We start from the raw sequence: 22,283 nt of genomic DNA on the forward strand, positions 1-22,283 counted from the left end.
TTTTGCTATTTGGAGCTATTTCTTTGATCTCGAAGATGTCATTTTGGAGCAATAAAGGTTTGTTCGTGTATTCTATCTTGTAAGTGTACCTTGGATTTGACTAATCTTTTTTGTGTGCGTCTAATGTATGTAATGGTTGATTATCTAGGGTTTCTAATTTGTTAGTTATTGTTGAAAACCATTGTATTGAATCTAGATGATAGCATTGTATGCATTACTCACTCATGGAATGTGAATGACAATCCCATTGGTGAATCTTTAAACTAGCTCTCCCAATTGACTTTGCTCCCTCACAAAAGTGATAGCTAGGGTTTTATTATTCCCTTACTCCTTGCTAGAATTTAGCATATTTTACACTCCCATAGACTCCATCATCCCAAGGGCTAGGTCCTAGCCTTGATCACTTTGTTGATCACCTATAAAACTTCACTTAAATCACGTTATTTCTCTCTAAATCTGATTTTTGACCCCTTAAGGATAAGTTGCTAGGTAGCACTAGGAAATGAAATTTGACTAGGGTTGAAGACTTTGGTTTGTGGAAGGATTCAACTTTGGAAGGAGTGTTGGTTGCGTCAAAATTAGCCCCTTGTAGTAGCTAATCTATCCATTTCAAAATGGTGGCATACTTTTAGTTAAATGGAAAACACCATTAAGGCCTAAGAAGTAGCGAAGTTGGGGATTCAAAGTTTTCTCTCCATTTTTAGAATCGTTGGCTACAAAGGTAATGTGGAAAGTCCTCTTTATTGAAGTTTTGTGGCAGAGTGTGATGAAGTGGAAATATATTGAACCATCAATCCTGGAGGACTGGATAAGATACCCTAGAAAATCGATTTCTGGAGGATCTATAGTATGCAAAGAGGAAGTAAAAGACTTCTCAGTCAGTGCTGATCGTCTTTCCTAGCTAATTGGAAATGGACAGAACGTCCATATTGGAACTGATTCATGGATAGGAGGCCTCTATATGTGAAGCCTCTCACAACGTTTGATTGCTCTCTTACATTTCTTAAAATTGGTTTTATTTGGAAGCATTTTATGACAGGAACAATGAGGATGCAAGCATGCAAGCCAGGTAGGACTCAACAAGGATTTGGCACTAGAGTGGAACCGATATGTCTCTGCCCCCTAGTTGGATTATATAAGCTTAAGAGATTAACCAAACAGTCTTGTATGGGGTGAAAATGAAATAGGAAATGACTACAAGGTTAATCTAAGATACCTTGCAGCTCTAAAGAAAAGGAGGAAAAGGATATTTCAAACTGGCAGCATATTTGAAAGCTTTAACTGCCCTTAAAATCTCATGATTTCTTACGACTTTTCCTCAAAAAAACAACAAAATCTTTGATCTGGGATATACTGCAAAAAAAGCTGGCAGAGTCCTGGGAGATGCCCATTATCTATAGAAAATTATGCAGGTATCAATCAGATTTCTGTTCAATGTTATTTTACTGAAGTGGTATGTAGTGCTACAAAATCTATCACTAGTGGCAAAGGGTTATGGGATCAAGGCACAGAAGAAACATCAGAAATCTGGTTGGAATATCAAGAGTAAGATCTGAAGCACATCGACCTCTTCCATGTTTTATTTTATGGGTGGTATGGCTAACTAGGAATGAATTCCTATTCCAAGGAGCATGTAAATAACCATACAAAATATTTTGCAAACTTAAACGAGCCTATCTACTGTTTGAGAAACCAAAAAAGGTGAAAAAGTATTGAATTGTTGTTGATCCAAGAATAGAGACATCAAGTATTCATGTGTATTTGAAGGCGCCTCAAAATATCGAGGTTCACCTTTCTGACTTCCACAAAATCATATTTGAGTGTGTTTTGTGAAGTGGCACAATCACCTATGAAGAAATCAAGGTCTTATCTTTGTTGTTGAAATTATCCTCTTGGAAGGAGGACTTGGGGTCATTGATATTTATGGATACTAGTTACTGGTAGTGGAATGGTTAAGGGGAATTAGAATGCAAAGAAATATAGATGTATTTGATAGTTTTCAACGCGTGAAAGAAATCAAATTAAGCTTCACTAAAATCCACATTTGTCACATCTATTGAGAGCACAACCATGATCCAAACAAGCTTGTCGCAAAGATCCAAGCTCTCTCCTTGTAAGATTTTTTAAGATGGGGATTGCTTTGTGAGAGGTTTGAAAAATCTATGTAATGGGTAGTTTTCATTTTTGATGATCTATTTTGGAGTTTATGGAGGTTTTGTTTGTGAACTCTATAACTGAGCTTATGCACCTTAATTGTTTTGTCAAACAATCATATGTATTCCTTCTATTTTAAATAATGGAAGGGATTATGTTATATTTCTTGGAAAAGCACTATAAATATATACAATAGACATTAGTCATAAAGCTAGAAATCATGGATGGTACATTAAAATATGATAAAATAATATTAGGGGCATCAATTAACATGATAAAAGACACCACAATGATCCATTACATCGACTTTTACGATTCAACTGGCCTTGATGTACCCATAGGACCCATTTTGTTGTGTTAAGGGAAACATGCCCTCCCTCCTTAGGAGATTTGTCCTTTAAGCATTAAGATGATATCAAATAGTAAGAATTCCTCTTATTTTTTCTTAGTGCTTTCCATGCTTAATTATCTATCCATCCATTTGTAACTATTATTGGTGCCAATCCTTGATAATCTAATGCTACTAGGTTGTTTTCTTTTTATTCCATGTATTATCATCATTTTTCCAATTTGTTGTAGTTTTCAGTTTTATCATATACTTGTTCCTTGGCTTTTGAGTCCATGAATTCCATTGGTTCTTCCATTTATTTTCTTTGAACGAGGTTACTGATATGCATTTTCTTGTATTCATTATAGGCGTTCCTAGTAATGAGGATATCAATATTGTTCCACCTTTGAAGGTTTTTCTCCATCATCCACAATATTATCATTAATCTTCCTTTCTAGTATAGTATCGTGCCCTAGCTTGTGTTCTTGATCTTTGATTGTGGTCACTTGTGAGATAATACTATCATATTTTGTCTTTAACCATGATCTCTTATTCAAGTTTAAGAAATTTGTGGCAACCTTGTTATATCTTCTATTCCTTCCCCTTTTGAAACTGAATTATTGTACCATCCATCAACTTTGTTTATCCATCTTCAAGTACTTTTTGAATTTTTATTTGTCTTCATCTCTATTTAAGGCTTCATCAAACTTTATATCATATTCCCTCTTCAACTCTCTTGTTCATATCATCAAGTATGAGCTTTGGTTTGTTAACCTCAACAACCTTGATAATTACTCCCTAGAAGATTAGATCTACTAAATAAAAAACATGGATGAGAATTTAACACTTAATAAAACATAACGACAGAAGCAAACTGATCGCACCAATTTCAATATACATGCACACATAACTTTTCCCTTCAAAATCTGTTGTTTCACTAATTTAATTTCTACAATATACAAGGGCTCCCTTCTTGGGGTAATGGCCCTTTGAGGAAAAATACTAGTATGACAAGAACTTGGAATTAATTCAATTGATCAAACCCTTTGTACTTCGATTTGCTAGCTGATTTGGACCCATCGCTTACTGCCCCTTGCACTGTTCCTCACACCCTACGCACTTGAATGAATGCCCTTCACCCAGTCACTGAGTTATAACACTCACCGTCTTGTGTTCAAAGATGTGTATTCTCCCTTAACCTAGCCTTCTTTTTATAAGTTTGAGTTATTGATTGAATCCACAACCATAATCTCCAAAGTGATTGATGGTTGAGATTAGATCTCAACAACACTTTAGATCAATGATTGAGATTCATCTAATTGATTAATGTAAATAACCATTGTATTTCATTACATTAACTCGCTTTATCTTTTTAATTAATTAACTGCTAAGATTAAGGGTCAATTAGGTGACTTTCACATGCCTAAACACCTAGGCTTCTATGGAAGTACCTTCCCAAGCTATTCTTAACACTCCCTCTTAGTGAGGAAGGCAACCTCTCCTTCAGTAGCAAGGTAACCCTTGCCTTGCAAGGCAAGAAATTAGATGCTCCATCCAACCTATCCTCAAATCTAAGACTAGATTTTGTCATTTCTAGATTTGATAATAACTTTCTTGTGCTAAGTCATAGCACCCACAAGAAAAAATAATGCTACTGGTTTATAGATATGCTAATATTTCTTATGGTTATGTGTTTTGGTCATTTGAAAACCCCAACAAGAAAATATTTTATGTCAAACCTTCAACTGGTACGATCTCCCTTTGTCCCTTTGAAGGATGACCTCCACCAATTAGTATTGGTTGCATTGATAACTTTGTTGGCACTTATAGATCTTGTGCCCATGTACCCGTTGTACATTGTAGTTGTTGTCACCATGCTACTGCACTACATGTACAAACTAGTGTGAATTTACAGCCCAAACTTCTCCTCTATCAACTTCCACACATCCTTCGGCTTTTGTGGCTACTATATGGAACTCTGTGGCTATGTATAATAGTGTATGGTTCCCCCTGCATACTAACGACTTCATGCACATGATCTAATGGCTTCCAATGTTTGCATCCCTTAACTTCGCTGTTGTTGAGATCTTTTTACATGTCTCAGACTTGGTGACAATCCTTCCTGTTTTCTGCACGCGGATTGGCAGCTAGAAGTTGTCTTTATTTTACTTTTAGCTCGTGCTCTAGCCCATCACGACCTTTTTTTGTTAGTTTCACTTGATGCCTATGGCTACAATCCACTTTTTATGTTTCAAACTCATTTTTTTTCACCATTACAACCTTGGTGGAAGCTGGAAGCCCGCACCACCCACCCACCCCCTTTTTGTTTTTCTCAATCACTATATGGTTGGCCTTTACAACAAAGTTGGACAACTACCACTTTAATATCTCTTGTAGGCATTGTATGACATATGGCCAACCTTGAATGCAATTTTTTGCCTGGCTGCGTCTGCCTATGGCTTGATTCGTACAATCTCTAACTCCTGCACGAATGTCTCCTGTGTGTTAACTTCTGGTTGATTCTTTCTGTGCTTTGTGGTTCAATATTCTTGTGCAACTCTTATAGATTAGTCTTCAGAGGTTGTGCTTTGATAGCATGCTAATTTCTAACCCCAATGATTTGGTTAATTACTTCCCCATAGATCAGATCTATTGACCCAAAAAAATGTCTAAGATTTTCACATTTAAATAGAATATAACAATTGAAGAGAAATGATTACACCAATCTCATACACATGTACAAATAATTTCTTCCCTTTAAATTTGTTGTTTCATTAATTAAAGACTATAGAATACAAGGGCTTTGTTCCTAGGATAATGGCCCTGTGAAGAAAAATACATGTGACCCACCAAAATGGGTAACCCCATAGGAGAAAATTTTTGTCCTCCATTTGATAGCCAACCGGTCAGCTAGACAACCAACAACCCCTAAGAGCCACCATTAGCTGATGATATGCCATATATCTCCCCCACTTGCATTAGAGATGTGTTTCTTACCCATCTAGATTAGCATTTGGGCAAAGGTGGGCAATCACTCAAAAGTTATTTTGATCATTTTGCATTCGAGTGCTTATAGTTGTTTGTCTTTGGGCATTAGTATGGATTATGGGGTGATCTAGATGATTGGAAAACCTTGAATTCATTCTTGATCTCTCACCTTGCTTGAGGGGTTAATCTTTGATCCTAGTCCGTTGGGACTTCCCTTAAGGACCACTGGGTTATAGGAGGGGCACTACTTGGAAAGCCATGATTGAGATAACATGTTCCATCTTCCCTATGTCACACTTAACACCTTCCATCCTACACTACAAGTCCATGTCTCGCCTCCATTCTTTGGGTACAACTTGTCATTGGTTCTTGGGGACTTGGCACTCATATGTTCACATACCTTGAGTAGGGCCCAATTTTTTTTCCCTAGTAGGTTGATGCAACTAAAAGAAACAAAAAGAAATGTTAAAATGCAAAAGATGGCCAAGGGTAAAAGAATTTGCGTGTGGGAAAAACCCTAGCATGAACTCTACCTACCAAATATGTCTATCACCCAATTCCTGAGCACATGTTGCTCCATTTTATCATAAAGGAGCCCTTGCATGTCCCAACCACGATGAACGACAAATTGACTCATCTTAAAGGGCTAATAAAATTGCTACTTCATACAAAGCAAGCTCTAACCCTTGAGCTATAAGTGGTAATACAAGGAAAAATCAAGAGGTAAAGGGCGCACAAGAGGGGTGGAAAAACCAAGACTGAAATGGTAACTCATGCATTTACGAATGCTCCCTCTTCACATCTATACACTCAGGACGTGGACACCCCCATAATCTGGCACCCTTGACCATGACACTTGGCAATGAAGTCTTATCCCCTGTGTTGCCACATTACTATTCACTAACACCTATCAATTGAGGGATGGAATATGGAAATGCTACTTCCCCTTAGGGTCTGGAAGCACCTAATAGGGTTGACCTTTAGCCACCCCTACCTAGGGAAAATCCACCTTTGCAAGTTTAGGGCCCTGATTTTAATAAGGGATCATTGTTTGAAGTATTAAATTTCCCTTAACATTCAAGTTTGGTTCACTAAGATGCATTATTGATCTTTGTCCCTAATGACTAGTTTCTTTCACTAGAATCCATGTTGTTCTTGTTAGGTGTTCTATAGCCTAGGTGTTGGGCAACCACTCCACATGTACCCTGACCCTTTAGAGGAGTACATTGGCACAAACAAGTGAAGCATTGAGAGTCAGGAGCCTCCTAGCAACATCATCAATGACACATGTCCCAAGCACCCCCAGTGCCCAGGACATTGGTTGAATTTGAGCCAGGTTTGAGGATTCTTAAGGATGACACAATTGGACCTAACATGCCCCCAAGCTGGCCTCGACACAACTTGAAGAAAACAATTGATTAAGAGCCCAGATGAGGATGGTCTCAGACTAAGAGACTAAGGACGGCTTGTTGCACCAAAGGAAGCCCTAACATTGGAGGAGGCCACTTCCAACAATTGGAGACCCATGGAAACCACTTTCTGGCACCCCAACTGAATCTTAGGACCTCACAGGAGGTAATGAATTGAATTTGAGGGCCAACCCTCAAATCATGGACTTCACAGGTATCTACACCTTTCTTGGACACCTCATCACCCTTGGACATGGCATTTGGAGCATTTACTATTGATGATGTTAGCATGAGAGTGCCTACAACCCACATGTGTGGACAAATTAGGGCACATTTTGATATAGCTAGTTGGTTGGCTTGTAATCCAAGGACATTTTAGCATCAAACTTGTTTTAGGGTCTTTGTTAGGCTTATTATTAGTCCTAATCCTCATATAAATATAGGATAGGCTCATTGTATTGGATCATCATCACTTGTGACTTATTCTGGCCCTCTTAGAGATTTGACTTTATAGTGTATTTTTCTATTTGGAGCTATTTCTTTGGTCTCGAAGATGTCATTTTGGAGCAATAAAGGCTTGTTCATGCATTCTATCTTCTAAGTGTACCTTGGATTTGATAAATATTTTTTTGTGTCTAATATATGGAATGGTTAGTTATCTAGGTTTTCTAATTTGCTAGTTATTGTTGAAAATCATTGTATTGAATCTAGATGATAGCATTGTATGCATTACTCACTCATAGAATGTGAATGGCAATCCCATTGGTGAATCTTTAAACTAGCTCTGCCAATTGACTTTGCTCCCTCACAAAAGTGATGGCTAGGGTTTTGAAACCTAGGGTTTTATTATTCCCTTACTCCTTGCCAAAATTTAGCATATTTTACACTCCATAGACTCCATCATCCCAAGGGCTAGGCCCTAGCCTTGGTAACTTTGTTGATCACCTACAAAACTTCACCTAAATCACATTACGTCTCTCTAAATCTGATTTTTGAACCCTTAAGGATAAGTTGCTAGCTAGCGCTAGGCCATGAAATTTTACTAGGGTTGAAGACTTTGGCTTGTGGAAGGATTCAACATTGGAAGGAGTGTTGGTTGCATCAAAATTAGCCCCTTGTAGTAGCTAATCTATCCATTTCAAAGCTAAATTCTTTATGTCCTAGGTAAATCTTGCTCTAGAAAAACCCTAGTTTGCCCTTCTCGTTCCTTAATTTGAAGCTGTTGATTGTTTGGAAGCCTTTTCATGGCCTTGTGACTCTAGGTTGATCCTTTTGGCTTGCTATTTCTCAAGCCCTATATCATTCGTACCTTGAATAGGCCTCATTAGAGGAAGGGAATTGTCCCATCATGCTTGATGAGCCTTGTTCTTAGGAGGAGTTGTCCTCTGCAAGCCTATCTTGTCACCTTATCCCTTAGATTTAACATCTCTCATGGATGACCTAATAAGGGGAAGCCTCCCTAGTGTTGAAAGTACATAAACGAGCATGAGGTAGTGGCTATAGTGATAGTGGGCCACACCTCATTGTTGTCCCTTGGTCTAGTTTTTGCCTTGTGAGCCCCCCCTCACAAGACTTGCTACATTTTGAGGCAATGCCTTTGGTGTCGTTGCCGGGGAGTATATTAGTCAACCTCTTGGTGGGTTTAAAGATTAAACTTCACCTTTCTTTGAAGAGAAAAAGTCATAATGAAAAACTGGATCCTCTTCTAGTGACCCCAACAGAACTTGACCATGGAAGTAGCTACTTAAACCCCCTTAACTTATCATCGAAGAAATGGTGAGTCTCCTCGTATTCCTTTTATGGATAGGGTAAGCTGTGTCCACTATCCCCCTGAGGTGGCATTGAAGGTCAGTATTTGAGGGCATTTATTTCCCCTCAAATGACGTTTGATAACTTTTGGAGAATTGACCAATCCCTTTGCCCCCAGGATCATCACTCCTTACAAATTTGCAATTGGATATGTCTTTTGGCAATATACCATCACTTTTGTTGTTATTAGGGTTTGTAAACTTGTGTTTCTTATCCTTATTACACGTGTTTTTTATGCCTCTCTTTTGACTTTTATAATTTATCTTTTTTATTTAGCATTCCAAAGTATTTTAAGAATTATCTGAAGGATTAAAATGCATTGCTGTTGAAGACCATGTCAAAATAAGTCTTGAGAAGTGCTTCCCTATCTAACACTGATATATTATAGAACAAACTGTTCAAAGATCATTAAAGTATAAACTAGTTTGCACTTTTCTTTTCTAACTTCAGTGATTTGTCGAATCATGATTTTGATCTCTATTTTCTTGAACATTTTGATGCTTTAAAGCTTATTCGTGTTATTTGTTCAGACATATCTTTGACTGCTTGACTGTTGTGCATGTCTTTATTTAAACTTTCCTTAAAAGCTTATTCTGTGGAATTCTGAAATTTTAGGAAACACTCCTGATGTCTGTGAGTCATGATTTAGTCAAAATCATTTATTTATAGACCAAATTGCTGTTGTGTTATTATTTTCTTCTGTTTGGTAATTTATAGAAGATTCTCGAGTATTCTGGAATCTGAACATGATTTTGATGTATTGGGGTTTTTCCAGACAGGTCTAACCTGTAGAAAATCTGCTGGTAAATTCAAACCTTGTATTCATTTGGGTTATTTTGAACTAGAATCTTTTGTATGACCAACATGCTAGAAAATTCACTGGCATGAAATATTCACACTTGCTTTAACCATTTCTCCAACTATTTGTTATTTAAAATTTCATTTGCTTTTAAAAGAGAAATGGAAGTTTTTTTATTTGCACATGCAGTGGCAGTGTCCTATGTGCAAGGAGAATTATTCAGTGGATAGCATCATTAATTTTGTAAGTAACTTGTTGTGATTTTTTTATGGGAACAGGATGATGAAGGGAACCTCAAATTTATGTTAATTCCTAACATGTCAAAACTTTATGATTATCTAATATGGCAGATGAAAAACTACTCTAAGGACGTAACTGAAGTTGAGGTGAAACCAGATGCTTCTTGCTATCCAAAGGTTGAAGGTTATGCCAGTCTCCGTGAGCATTGGCACCAGCCAGATAGATCAATCATTATTTCAATTGGAAAAATTACACATCAACAGGGAAACTTGAACCAAGTTTTTTTTTTCTGAATTGAGACTAATTCTATTAAGAAAAGACATATGGTACATACAGAGCTTTCAAAGAAGCGAAGCTAAGGAGCATGGGAGCCGGAAATGATATGAGATCAACATCGGTCCCAAAGAGCAAACACGGCATGTGCATAAGAGAATAGAGAGAACAGAAAAAACGAGCTGGTCTAGGGAGTCTACCCAGCATGGGCAGAATCTTCCAATCTACATTTTTTCCCTTTCTTTTTACTGACTTTGACCCAACCATTTTGATCTGGCTGGACCGGAACAACTTGTAGACAGATCTGAGCTGAAGGAGGAGACTCCTTATCTGAATCAGAAGGCGAAGACTCATGAGTACGTTTCTGCGACAATAAGGGCGCAGAAGGATCCTTGGCGCAGGCAGAGGGAGAGTCCTCTGGGTGCTCTAAATTCTCCTCTTCCGCTTCAATGTCATCCTCATCAGAGCTAGAGGACTCTATGTCATCCATAGGGGGACGAGCACAAGGTTTCCAACTCTTGGATTTGGATTTGCGAGTGAGATTCTTCTTTTTGTCGAGGAACGCTGCACATGAGTTCTGGAGATGCCCCGTTTGATGGCAGTGGCGACACCTGAAGGCTGTATTCTCATAATCCAAAGTTTGCGTCCAATGGAAGTCCCCGACTTTGAGGATGATCTGATCCGGCAGCCCTTTGCTAATGTCTATTTCCGCACAAATTCTGCCGTAGGTATAAATTCCAGTCTCCCCCCTTGAAGTATCTGTTGCCAGGAAGCGGCCTAGGGTGTTCCCGATTCCTTGAAAGACAGCGAAGTGCCAAAGATGCGCAGGGAGATTTGGGAGCCTGACCCAGATAGGGAGCTTTGAGATGACTGCAGTGGAGGGGTCAAAGTCTGGGAACCATGGGGAGAGGAAAAGTCCCGCTGAGCCCCAGAACCACGGGCCCCCCGTTAAGGCTTTCTGGTAATCTTCATTGAAGGCTAAGACTACAATAAAGAAGCCTTTCGAGCAGAAGAAGACTTTGCAGTATTTGGTCCAGTTAGAATGGATCCACTGGTATAGATCAGCAGTGCGTGGCCAAAGGCCATTAAATCTGCAAATGAGGGCTGATTCTGCAAATGTCTGGTGTTGGTCATCCAGAGATGGATGATTGATTTCAATGGCAGGGGTTTCCTCCATTTTGTCCACCAAGAAAGGTTTGGGAGCCTCGGTAGATTGGGCAGATTCCTTGGCCGGCTGTGCATGTACTGCATCTTTGAAGGAGAAGCCCTTGGAAGCAGATGATTGCCCAACTGCACCTCCCCGAAGTCGGAGTGATAGGATCACTGTGGCATTTCTTTCAATATTATAAAAGGAAAGAGGCATATTGTTGTCAAGCTGCTTACCTACAAAGAGGAGCCGCAGAAGGGAGGAAGGGATCCCCAACCTCTGTTCAAGAATCTTTGAGAGCTGGCGCACTGTAAGAGATGGCTGGACCTCCAGGAGCAGGGTTTTGCCTGTTAGAAGAATTATTTGAATTTGAAAACTCGCTTGCTGGAGATTGACGCCTTCATTAATAAAAGCAGAGATAGCCGAGCCCTGTTTTGAGAGAGAGGGCTTCACTCTGACAGATGGCACATTCTGTGCTGGTTCCTTTGGTTCCTGTTCAGAAGGGCAAGCTGTAAATCTCTCAGAATTTTCCTTGCTTGAATGTGCAGCTCCCCTGCAGCGCACGTTTGTGAGATCTGGAGAAACATGCTCATGCAAATCCGCCCCTGAGCCGTGTGAGTTATGTCGGCGATTTGAAGCCTTTCCAGTACATTTCTTTTGGTCGGAGAAGGAGACCAGGACCCTGTTTTGATACAAATCTGGGGTAAGCATTTTGTCAAACACTTGCCCCTCATCCTTGGTGGTTCCAGATTGAAGAGGTTTTCGAGGTTGGTAATGGAGATCCAAACTCCAAAGGACCCCTACTCTCCAGTTCCTTTCTCTGTGAACCTTGATGGTTGCAGCAGCTACAAGGGCAGTTATAGTCGAAACTGAGAAGTTTTGAAGGCGTAGGTTTGCCCTTATGCGCGGGAAGGCTCTGCCCACAGACTCGCCAGCCCCTTCTGTCTTCTCCCTCATCGATACAAAGATCTTCAGGGGTTCCCCGCCTTGATCCGCAAAGGTTATCGCTGTCATCTCCTTCAAGCCTGCAAAAGCCTGAAAGTTAAAAGTGTCGGCGTACAGAGAGGAAGCTTGCGGCATCCTCCAAACGACGCCGTTGAAAACATTTCGGTGGCCAATGGACCAGTCATCAGAGCTTCTAGGGCGGGGGAGGGGGCCAACAGGCCTTGGATCTTCGGAAACCTGAGCGGATGCCCAGAGTGCAACAGATAGGAAAGGGGCGGCGGCCATGGTTGTCGAAACCCTAGGTTCAGAAAAATCGCCTCTCCTCTATCAAAATCAAATATCAGATCAAAATCGCCTTCTATGCTTTTGTTGAGAACATGAATGTCTGAATACCTCCGAAACTTGAACCAAGTTACATGTGAGAGTATTGCCTATTAAAATTGGAATAAGGAGGAATTGAGATGGTATCCAAAGCTTGAAGGTTATGCCAGGCTCCATGAGCATTGGCATCGGCCAGATAGATCAATCATTATTTCAATTGGAAAAATTACACATCAACAGGGAAACTTGAACCAGGTTAAAAGTGAGGGTATATTTGAAAGTCAGTTGCCTTTAAAAATTGGAATAAAGAGGAATTGAGATAGTTATTTGGGATTAGGTGGTGCTATCTTATCATCTACTGCAAATACTATGTCATGGATGGAAAAAGGGGAATATAAAAACTGTGCCAGCCATCAGCTACAGTGCGACTGATACAAATGGAGATGATGAAGATCCAAGTATCAATCAAGAAGGAAGTGAGGACCTTGTCAGGGAATATAAAAACTGTGCCAGCCATCATCTACAGCGCAACTGATACAAATGGAGATGATGAAGATCAAGTATCAATCAGGAAGGAAGTGGAAGTGAGAACCTTGACTTTTCAACAAATAATGATGCCAGGTTTTGACTCTTCATTCTTGGGACGTAATCAGACTTTACAGAGAATTTCCAAGCATGTTTGTTCTGAACTCCAAAAGGATTCTGAACTAATAGTTCTAAGTGATTCAGAGGAAGAGAATGCAAATGATGTAAACATTGGTTAATCTATTGTTTCAGTTTTTGCTATTTCGGATACTTCGTGTCAAGGTGTAGAATACCGTTGATTCCTTATGAAGGTTTGCAGGAGGAATCACAGTTTGATTGCATTGGTATTACCTAAACCTTCATTCATCCGCACTTATTGGATCCTTTTCTGAAGTGATTTTACTCCAGCATAGCATCAACGCTCCACTTACATCATCAATTTGTCAGATCAATTAGGCCTCGATTTTAAGTTTCTGTGGATTCAGATTCTAATTAGGTCGCAGCATTCAGCATCAACTCTGTCGCTGGTCTTGCATGCCCATCGAGGATTATGAGACCAGGATTTTATTTTATGATTTACGTAGAAAAATCACCCTTTCTTATGGTGTCTGTGTGCAAGGGGTAACCCAGTTTTAATGCAGTAGCAGGTGCTTAAGAACTCTTGTAGTAATGGATGTAAGCCTTTTGATGCCTAAAGATGCATGACTGACTCGATGCTACAATGATGCAAAGATGATGTTTTTTCTTGGTGAGTTTTGGCAAAGATGATGTTTAGATGCCTCTACGAGCATTGTGGAGAGGCGTCAGAAAATTCCTATTGTGCTTTGCTTAAATTCATAATGGAAGCATATTTTTATCCGGACAAATAATTTCCCTATGGACTGGACGTTGAACACAAAACCAACTCTCAACAAATAGGCCTTAATTGTGTTTTGTTTTCTTATTAATCATGCATGATGGATAAATCTGGAAAAGCTTATTGCCCCTTGGAGCGATGTTATCATGTAAGGTACATTAAACAAATTTAAAAAATATATGTAGAATATTTTATTAAAAATAAAGAATAATATTGAATATGTTGGTTTGATCAATTATTATTATTAATATCCAATTTTAAGATACCAAATTGGTGTATGAGACCCCCTTATTTGTGGGACAAGGGACTCACCTCTGTGTAGGGATTTCACTGCTAAGTCTACTAAGGCATACATACTCTAGCCCCCTTTATTTTTGAACCTGTGACCTCTTAGGAGGAAACACATGCTCTTAACACAATAACATTATGATAACAAATTCACCCAGCTATAAAACTTGTCAACACCTCATTCCAAAATCTTCAATTATGGTAACAAACTCACCCAACTATAAAACTTGTCAACACCTCATTCCTCAAAAATATTAGATTAGATTTTATCTATAATATAAAAATCATGTAAGGGTATTTGCCAAAACTTGAAAACACAATCAACTCTTACTACGTGTGAAATGTTGCATGAAATTGGAATAGTTACAAAACTAAAATATTGCCTACAAAAATTAAGTAAATTGACATCATGGTTAAATTTGTTTGTGTGAGGTAAATTTTATCAAAGTGAAAAGTAATTAGTATTATATATAAATTAATCAAATTAATATGATAGTTAAAAATATTTGTAAGTGAATTAAATTTTCTTAAAGTAAAACCAGTAAGTATTTCTGAAATATAAATCATGTAATTTGATATGACAGTTAAAATGCTCTCGTGTGAGATTAAATAAAATGTATCCAAGTAAAAATTAATTGGTATCTCATATATATAAATTATGTAAATTATAAATGTTTTTGTCTAAGTTAAAAGCAAATGTTTAATGATAATAATATTTTAAAGCGAAAACAATGCTTCAATAAATTGTGTAAGTAGATATTATTGTTGAAATGTATTTGTGTGAGATTTTTTTTATGAAAGTAAGAAATAATGAATATTTAAGAGATATAAAAAATTAAGATCATTGTTAGAAATATGAGTGTATAATATGGGTGCATAATTTAATTAAACTCAAACTATTCAAATTTGTAAATTATAATCCATTATAAGAAAATAGGAAAATTAATGAAGAATAATTTAAATGTAAAACAAAGTTACGTGATTTTAGATAATTGAAACCAACCTAGATCCATCTTAAATAGAGGATCAAATCTCTCGAGGTGAAAATCGCTTTTTGAGTGCAAAACTTGAGGAAATGTTTGCACCTCGAGAGATTTCATCCCTCTTGGCGCTTGATAGAGCTAGATTTAAAATGGATCTAGGCTATAAATAATCAAAACCAATTCCAATATCAAACAAATCTACTGTAATACTCTAGCTGCCCTATAGGAAATGGGTCTTACAACCAAGTTATATAGAACACTTATTTCATCAACAAGTTCAATATGTCACTAGACACAACATCCAAACATATCATAATTATTCTTGAGGTTGATATTAGTTATACCATCAGGGAATCCACCCATTGAAAGCCTTGAAATAGACCAAAGAAGCATAACTAGTTGAGGATTGGTGAGAAGAAAAACAACATCCCAACTATAAGCTCAATAACATAAACTGTGTTAAGCCAAATAAATCATTCAATGCAGATGCTTTTTGAGACAAAATTGTGCACAAAATTCCTTTGTACTTAGTCAATTTGAAGAAAATTGGTTTGTTTGATGATGTTGTAAGGTGGTTGGCACATTCCTAATGTTTACAGGTTAATACGAGTACATAGTTTGTCTATGTATCAATAATTTGTCCAAAGTGTACTTTCCCTTCAACTCATATATAAATCAAATTTCCATCCAATAGTATAGTCATAGAATCTAAAATTTTCCATAGATTGTTCCTCTAGAAACAAAGGCAACACTAAGAATACAAATGGTCCTGTTAATTAATGAAGCCAATATATATGTCACTGGAAGGTGTGATTTTATTTCATTCTTCAGATACTGGTTGCTTTTTATTTCTTTCTCCATATATTGTTTGTCTTGGAAGAGGTCTTAAAATGTGTTATACACAATCTTGTTCTTGCAAAACCTAAGTTTTCTTCTCCTCCTACACCTTGATAAATGTGCAATAGTTGCCTTCGTAAAGACAAAATAAGTGAAGTTGAAACATTACACTTTTGATTTATCTTTAAAAAAACTACAACCCACATAGAAGTTTAGCAATCTACATGGATTTAACATCTGGTTAATGTAACATCCTCATCCCACGTCTACCATGTAACCACCCAACCGGGGTAAATATGCGATGAGAGGCCACTATGATGGGATTCAACCTCCTAAGTCACCTTAAGGAAGTGGAATCGATGGAAACATGCGATATAGACCTTCCACATCAGCAACAAAACTACCAGGAGCCATCCCAACTACTCAGCTAACATGCCCCTGAGACCAACTGAAGTTTTAGTGCATCAAACCGCTGGACACTCCCTTGATATGGAAAAGGGTGCGTCTGGGAGGCTCGAGAAGCTCCCACAGCAAGGGCAAGGGAGCTTCCAGGGACTTTTTTTCCTAGTGGTGTGCTTGCAACTCTGAGATTTGTGCTACTTTTTCAGGCCTAGAGCTTAGGTCACTGCCCATAACTCAATAACACCTTTATAAATGAAATTTCACAGCAGAACAGAGATACATTTGCAAAAACATCAACAAAGACTAGATTGGACGCTTACTAGCCATGACATGAATTTCATCAAACATATCACAAATATGAAACTATAGGTCTTAATAACAAAGCTGAGCATAGGGGTCTCATACTTATATGAGATTTTCTATGAGGCATTGTTTCCTTATCACATTAACTGCATTATCATCTATTAGGACATAGATACATTGTTCATTCATTTACAAGTAAAAACATGAGGAGAGCCATATATAGCCATTGTCATAATTCATATTCATAACCAGTGTAACAACAACAAAAATACCAAGGAAGCAACAACCATATAATCCACATATAAACCAATATAATACTCATGAATTAACAAGGAGAAATAACCTCATATTAATGATGCAAATGCTAACCAGGTTCGGTACTTCAACGAACCACCCAACCGTAGACATGGTTGAGCCAAATCTCTCTTCAACCAGTCACCCCCATACCATATTCCAAGCATGAATGGGGATCTACCCAAGCCTTCTAGGGCTCCAAAGCGTTTGTTCCAACAAAGACTTCCAGGACCAGTAACTCAACCCACAGTTGTTGTTGGGCTTCCAAACTGCTTGTCCAACCAAAGCTTCCAGGATTAGTAACTCAACCCACCAAGGGCTTCCAGAGCATTTTTTCAACCAAGGCTTCTAGGTCTAGTAAGTCAACCCAATATGTTACAAGGCTTCCAGAGCGTTTGTCCAACCAAGGCTTCTAGGAACTAGTAATTCAACCCAAGCTAAAGGAAACATGAGAACCAACCATAAAAACAAAGAAATGAACCCACAACACCATGGCTATCCAAGAAATGACAAGGCTAGGAAAATCCATTGTCAATCCATGCAATCCTCCATGCCAATGACAGATCATGACCAATAAACCACATGCATGTGCCATGCATGTCAAACTAGTGAGGAAAACCTACATGCAACTTGGTACCTGCAAGAAAAACCCGTTGTAGCCGCTGATTTCGGTGTTCTCTTGCACTTTCCTGCTCTTCCTTACCTTCTTAATCCAAGAATAGAAGTATTCCACACTCTCCAAGAGTGCTCCAAGAAAACTCTAAGTGTCCAAGAGTATGAGAGAGAGAGAATAGAATGAGAGCTCAAAAACTAAACTCACAAAAGGCTCACACTGACCAAGCTTGAGTAAAAGCTTGAGCAAAATCTTACCAACTGATCCTTAGAAGCCTTTTTATCAATGAGGCCTCTATTTTCTTCATTTTCCATTATTTTCCTCAATTTCCTCATCACATGCAATATGTGACCTTTCACCTTCATTTTCGCCTAATTTCCTTTATTTTCATAAATAAAATGCCAATAAATGCCTCATGTCTTTCCAAAGCCTTTGCTAATTTCCTTAGCCATAATAAACTGAAGCGACACTCCATTAGGATTTTTGCCCAATATTCATCTTGGAATACGTGTCCCATGACCTTGGTCTTATATTTTTATATTTAGATGGAATTTTTTAACGAGGGTTGTTAAATAATCCTCGCCCTTGGGGGAACACCGTCCTCGGTGTTCAATGACACCTATAACCAACAAGACCACTAAAAACAAAACATACTACCCATGGAGCTTTATAACATAGCTTGTTGTAGTATTTACAATGACCATTTGCTAAAACATGACAATCATACCGTTCACTGGATATTTATAATACAACTCATTACAATATTTATAATAATAACCACATATACACACATACAGATTTTCATCACCCAAAAAATACTCATGATGTCTATGGAGCAGCTCGATACAATATTTGCAATAATACACACATATACACATATGCGCATTTGCTCAACCAACAAATAAAAGGGTACAATGTCTGCATCTGCAACAAGGGAATCTAGAGGCTCACACCTCCACCATCAAAGTAATACTAGGATTCACCTCCTTCCTAGGAAGTCCAAAATCCACAGCAAGGTCGAATTTGCATCTAGTGTCCAGCACTATAATCCTGCGCCACTTATCTTCTCAGTGAACAATTACCGACTCATTATTCCATGGCACACTCCCAATGTGCATTTGATTCCATCTGGCAATGTGTTGACGTTGTTGGACCCGCCAACATGTTAGGGGATCTCCCCGGTAAGATGTCCCAACTAGACCTCAGACCATTTGGAGGAGGAGTCTTAGCAATGGGTGGTAAAGTTATGCCTTGATTGCGTTAGCGCACAGAGGTAAGCAAGATATCTTTGTCGGAAGCAAGTGGGTGACTTTGTAGCAATTCAGGAGAGATGCATGGGGAGGTTCTAACACATGGAAGGGGAAAATAAGTGTATCCCTTAGAAGCCTGTAATAGTACACAACCTGAAAGGAACACACGAGCTGAATGACATCACAAACTGGAAAGAAGAATAGTCGACAATCCAAAATGATGAGTTAATGCAACAACACACTTCAATAAGATTCATGCAATCACATATGGAATAGTCCTTACATCAATGTGTAAGTAAAACTACATACATTGCTAAAGTAACCAGAATAGTCGAATTTCAATAACAACATATGCATGAAACGTGCTAGCTCTGTTATATTATATAAAGTGAAAGTTCCATCCATACATACAACCATGACATCCACTAGCCCCAATAGTGGAATGTTACAGTCAACACCGCCTACTCCTCCAAAGAGATATGCTCGCTTTGCATTGTGGGGAAGCCAAGGCTCGTCATAATACTCTTCGAGCCCTCTCTAAGAAATGCCTAGCGAAAGCTTGGCTCCCAAAAGCCTATTCTATGATCTATGAGGTTCTATTTATAACAAAGGGTGGGATAAGCCTTAGCATTCCCCTTTATGACTCTTGGACTACCTTTATTACTCTTTACATTACATGTGACTTTGTATTCCACTAATCACACTTGGAATTTCACTTTACATGATGTTTACAAAAATGATACATTTTCCACATATACCCATGTGCGACAAAATCGACTTGAGTCAGCTAGACAAGACAACACTAAGACTCAGACGGCTGTGGAAAGACCAGCTCGTCAACCTTCTCTCCATGATCCTTGATGATGAAATGATGCGATGCTTGATAGTGTGCAATGATGTCCATAATCTTGTGAAAGTGAAGCGGGGCTCCTGTGTACGTCATTGCACATGTTTGTACATGATCTAGTTGGATATTTGTGGCACCCACCTATTCCACTTGGACCCCCACCATTGTTTCTTTCAATTTTTCAGTTTCCTTAATTGTAGCACAATTTACTATTTTTGACAGTTTTTCGGGTCCTAAACTTTCGAAGCCGCTCTGAAGCCCTAAACAACGTTTTTTTGGAAAAACTGCCAGTGGGCGAATATAAGATTTTAACTTGATATTCACTATCAACTATTGTAGTCCTAAAATATATCTTTCTAACAAGGTATCGTGTGCCTCAAACGAAGATCGTATGCCAAAGTTACAACCCCGGGAAATTGATGTACTAACTTACCCCAACGTGGCCCATAGTTTGGCGTTTCATCTCCTAGGATTAGGTTTTTGGATGTTTAGGGTTTTCCATTGTTTCTCAATAACAAATAAGCCTTCAAGCCTCATTGTAACACAGTTCAGAGGCACGTATCCACCACATCTCTTCTCACAGATAAGCTAACATCGCCCGAGCTAGTTTATTTCCATTATGTATGTAAACACATCTCAGTTCTTTGATATTAATGAATTGAAGTTTTATTTCCGTTGCATCTCTGTGTGTATGGTTATATTTGTAATTTTTTGAGTTCCTGTTTAAATTCGGATCAGTGGTATCAGAGTGATCTGCTCTTTCTTGATCCTTCTTTGCATGTCCCCAACGAGGTCGGGGTATAAGGAGTTAAGGCTCTATCTGGTTGAACCTTTGCAAGATCAGCCTCACAAACCCCAATGACCGCCCATGGGGGAAGAAAAGAAAGACGAGGGAGCAGGAGATTCTATCAAAATATTGCTCGAGGAGGCCCTCAAGAAACAAAGGAACGCGATGATAGATAACTTTTCCCAGATCCTTCAACGGTTGCCCACTGGTAGCACATCCACATCCAACAACCACTATGAAGGTGCCACTCCTTTTAAGATACAAGTAAAATTTGACATTCCCATATTTGAGGGCCGCATAGATGTAGACGTCGTATATAAATGGTTAAATCTACTAGAAGGATATTTTCCTATTTGTGATTTTTCTATTCAAGAAAATATTACTTTTTCTCTTGTCAAAGTCGCCCCCCACGTCAAAGACTGGTGGGAAACATACTATGAGAAGAAGGATGAAAGTATGCCCTCACTGTTTTCATCTGCACCCACTTGGAATTTGTTCTAGGATGCCATCAAGGAGCTGTACTACCCTGTCAAGAGCTATGAGGATAAATACATAAAGTGGACCACACTGTAGCGGGGAAGGGACCAAGACATGCCAGAGTTTACCAATGTTTTTTTCATACCCTTCGCACGAAGTTGGGTATCAAGGATTCTGAGAAACATTTGGTACTCAAGTACATAGTTGCCTACACAAGTACATCCAGGATGAGATGGAGTTCCTGGACATCCCCTCGCTCGGCATAGCATACCGATATGTTGTCTAGATCGAGTAGAAGCTTAAACAAAAAAAGTGAGACTTTGGATCTGTGAATCCGAAGCAAGGGAAAGGTGCCCCCAAATTAACAAAGGACAAAGCCAAGGCGGGGCGGCCCAGGACAACCTGCCAAAGCCGTAAGAAAAGAACAACATCGTGAAGGCGAAGAAGGACACGGGAAAGTGGTGTGAGTTACATAAGAGCTCCACTCACAACACAAGTGAGTGTCTGGCCAAACAGTCACTGGTGGCCGAGATGAAGGCTTCTAAATTAGATGTATGTTAGGACTCTGAGTTCCCCAACAAGGGGAATGACAAAGGGAAGCAGATTATCAATGCAGAGCCCAATGCCCCCGTTGCCACCACGAAGTTCTAGAAGGAGGAACCCGAAGATCCAGAGGAGGAGGACCCTTCCACTACCAGATGTGGGTAAGGGTTCCCCAATAAAGTTCATTGTTGACAACGACAACCAAAATAACCTCATTTTAGTAGAGATCATGAAGCAGTTGGGATTATTGACGACAGCACACCCACAAACATACACCATCAGGTGGCTTCACCAAGGACAGGATCTCCACTTCAGCCAGCAGTTCCGCCTTCCACACAACAACAAGCCCTTCACAGATGATGTTTTATGTGATGTTTCTCCTCTTAATGTTTGTGATGTATTATTATGCCAACCATACTTGTGGAAGCGACATGTGTGTATGAGTCAAGGCCTCACGCTACTATTGTTACCTTGGGAAATAAGTTGTACAGGATACCAGATGTAGCACCACCTACTGTCATCTCTTTGGTTACTGCAAAACAATGCAGTTAGCTCATTTCCAAAACCGGGAAATTTGTTTTCCTAATGATACACCCTCAAGGAAAGAAGAAGACAGTGGCAACTATCTCTAGACAAGGCCCCTTTGCATGGCAACAACAAATGGACAAGGTCGTGGAGGAGTACGAGGACATCTTCACCTCCCCTGCAGGGGTGCTTCTGCACTGTCAAGTCAATCACTCCATCAATCTGACCCCAGGTGCGTCATTACCCAATGGACCAGTCCATCGGCACTCTATTATGGAGAATGAAAAAATCAAGAGCCAAATTCAGGAGCTGTTACAGAAAGGTCACATGCGGCTGAGTT

General features: G+C 39.0%; 1 protein-coding gene across 8 annotated transcripts in view; it reads left to right on the top strand.

Moving 5' to 3' along the window:
* The window catches only part of LOC149257368 (E3 SUMO-protein ligase SIZ1-like), a 211,832-nt gene that overhangs the window by 58,409 nt on the left and 131,140 nt on the right, over nt 1–22,283 (top strand). For 2 of the 8 annotated variants that reach the window (XM_089414183.1, XM_089414190.1), the window contains 2 exons: nt 9,766–9,991; nt 12,490–13,685. The exons of 3 other annotated variants lie outside the window; for them this stretch is intronic. In XM_089414183.1, the coding sequence (XP_089270309.1) occupies nt 9,766–9,991; nt 12,490–12,530 (267 nt within the window). In that variant the 3' untranslated portion in view covers nt 12,531–13,685. Of the gene's footprint in view, nt 1–9,463; nt 9,492–9,676; nt 9,731–9,765; nt 10,003–12,489; nt 13,686–22,283 lie in introns of those variants that run through there. 3 more of the 8 variants (XR_016256736.1, XM_089414195.1, XR_016256737.1) reach the window with 3 other exon arrangements.

Source organism: Pinus tabuliformis, chromosome 6, assembly GCF_031772625.1.
Source record: "Pinus tabuliformis cultivar Carrire ecotype Pingquan chromosome 6, CPIR1, whole genome shotgun sequence".
Classification (NCBI taxonomy): Eukaryota; Viridiplantae; Streptophyta; class Pinopsida; order Pinales; family Pinaceae; genus Pinus; species Pinus tabuliformis.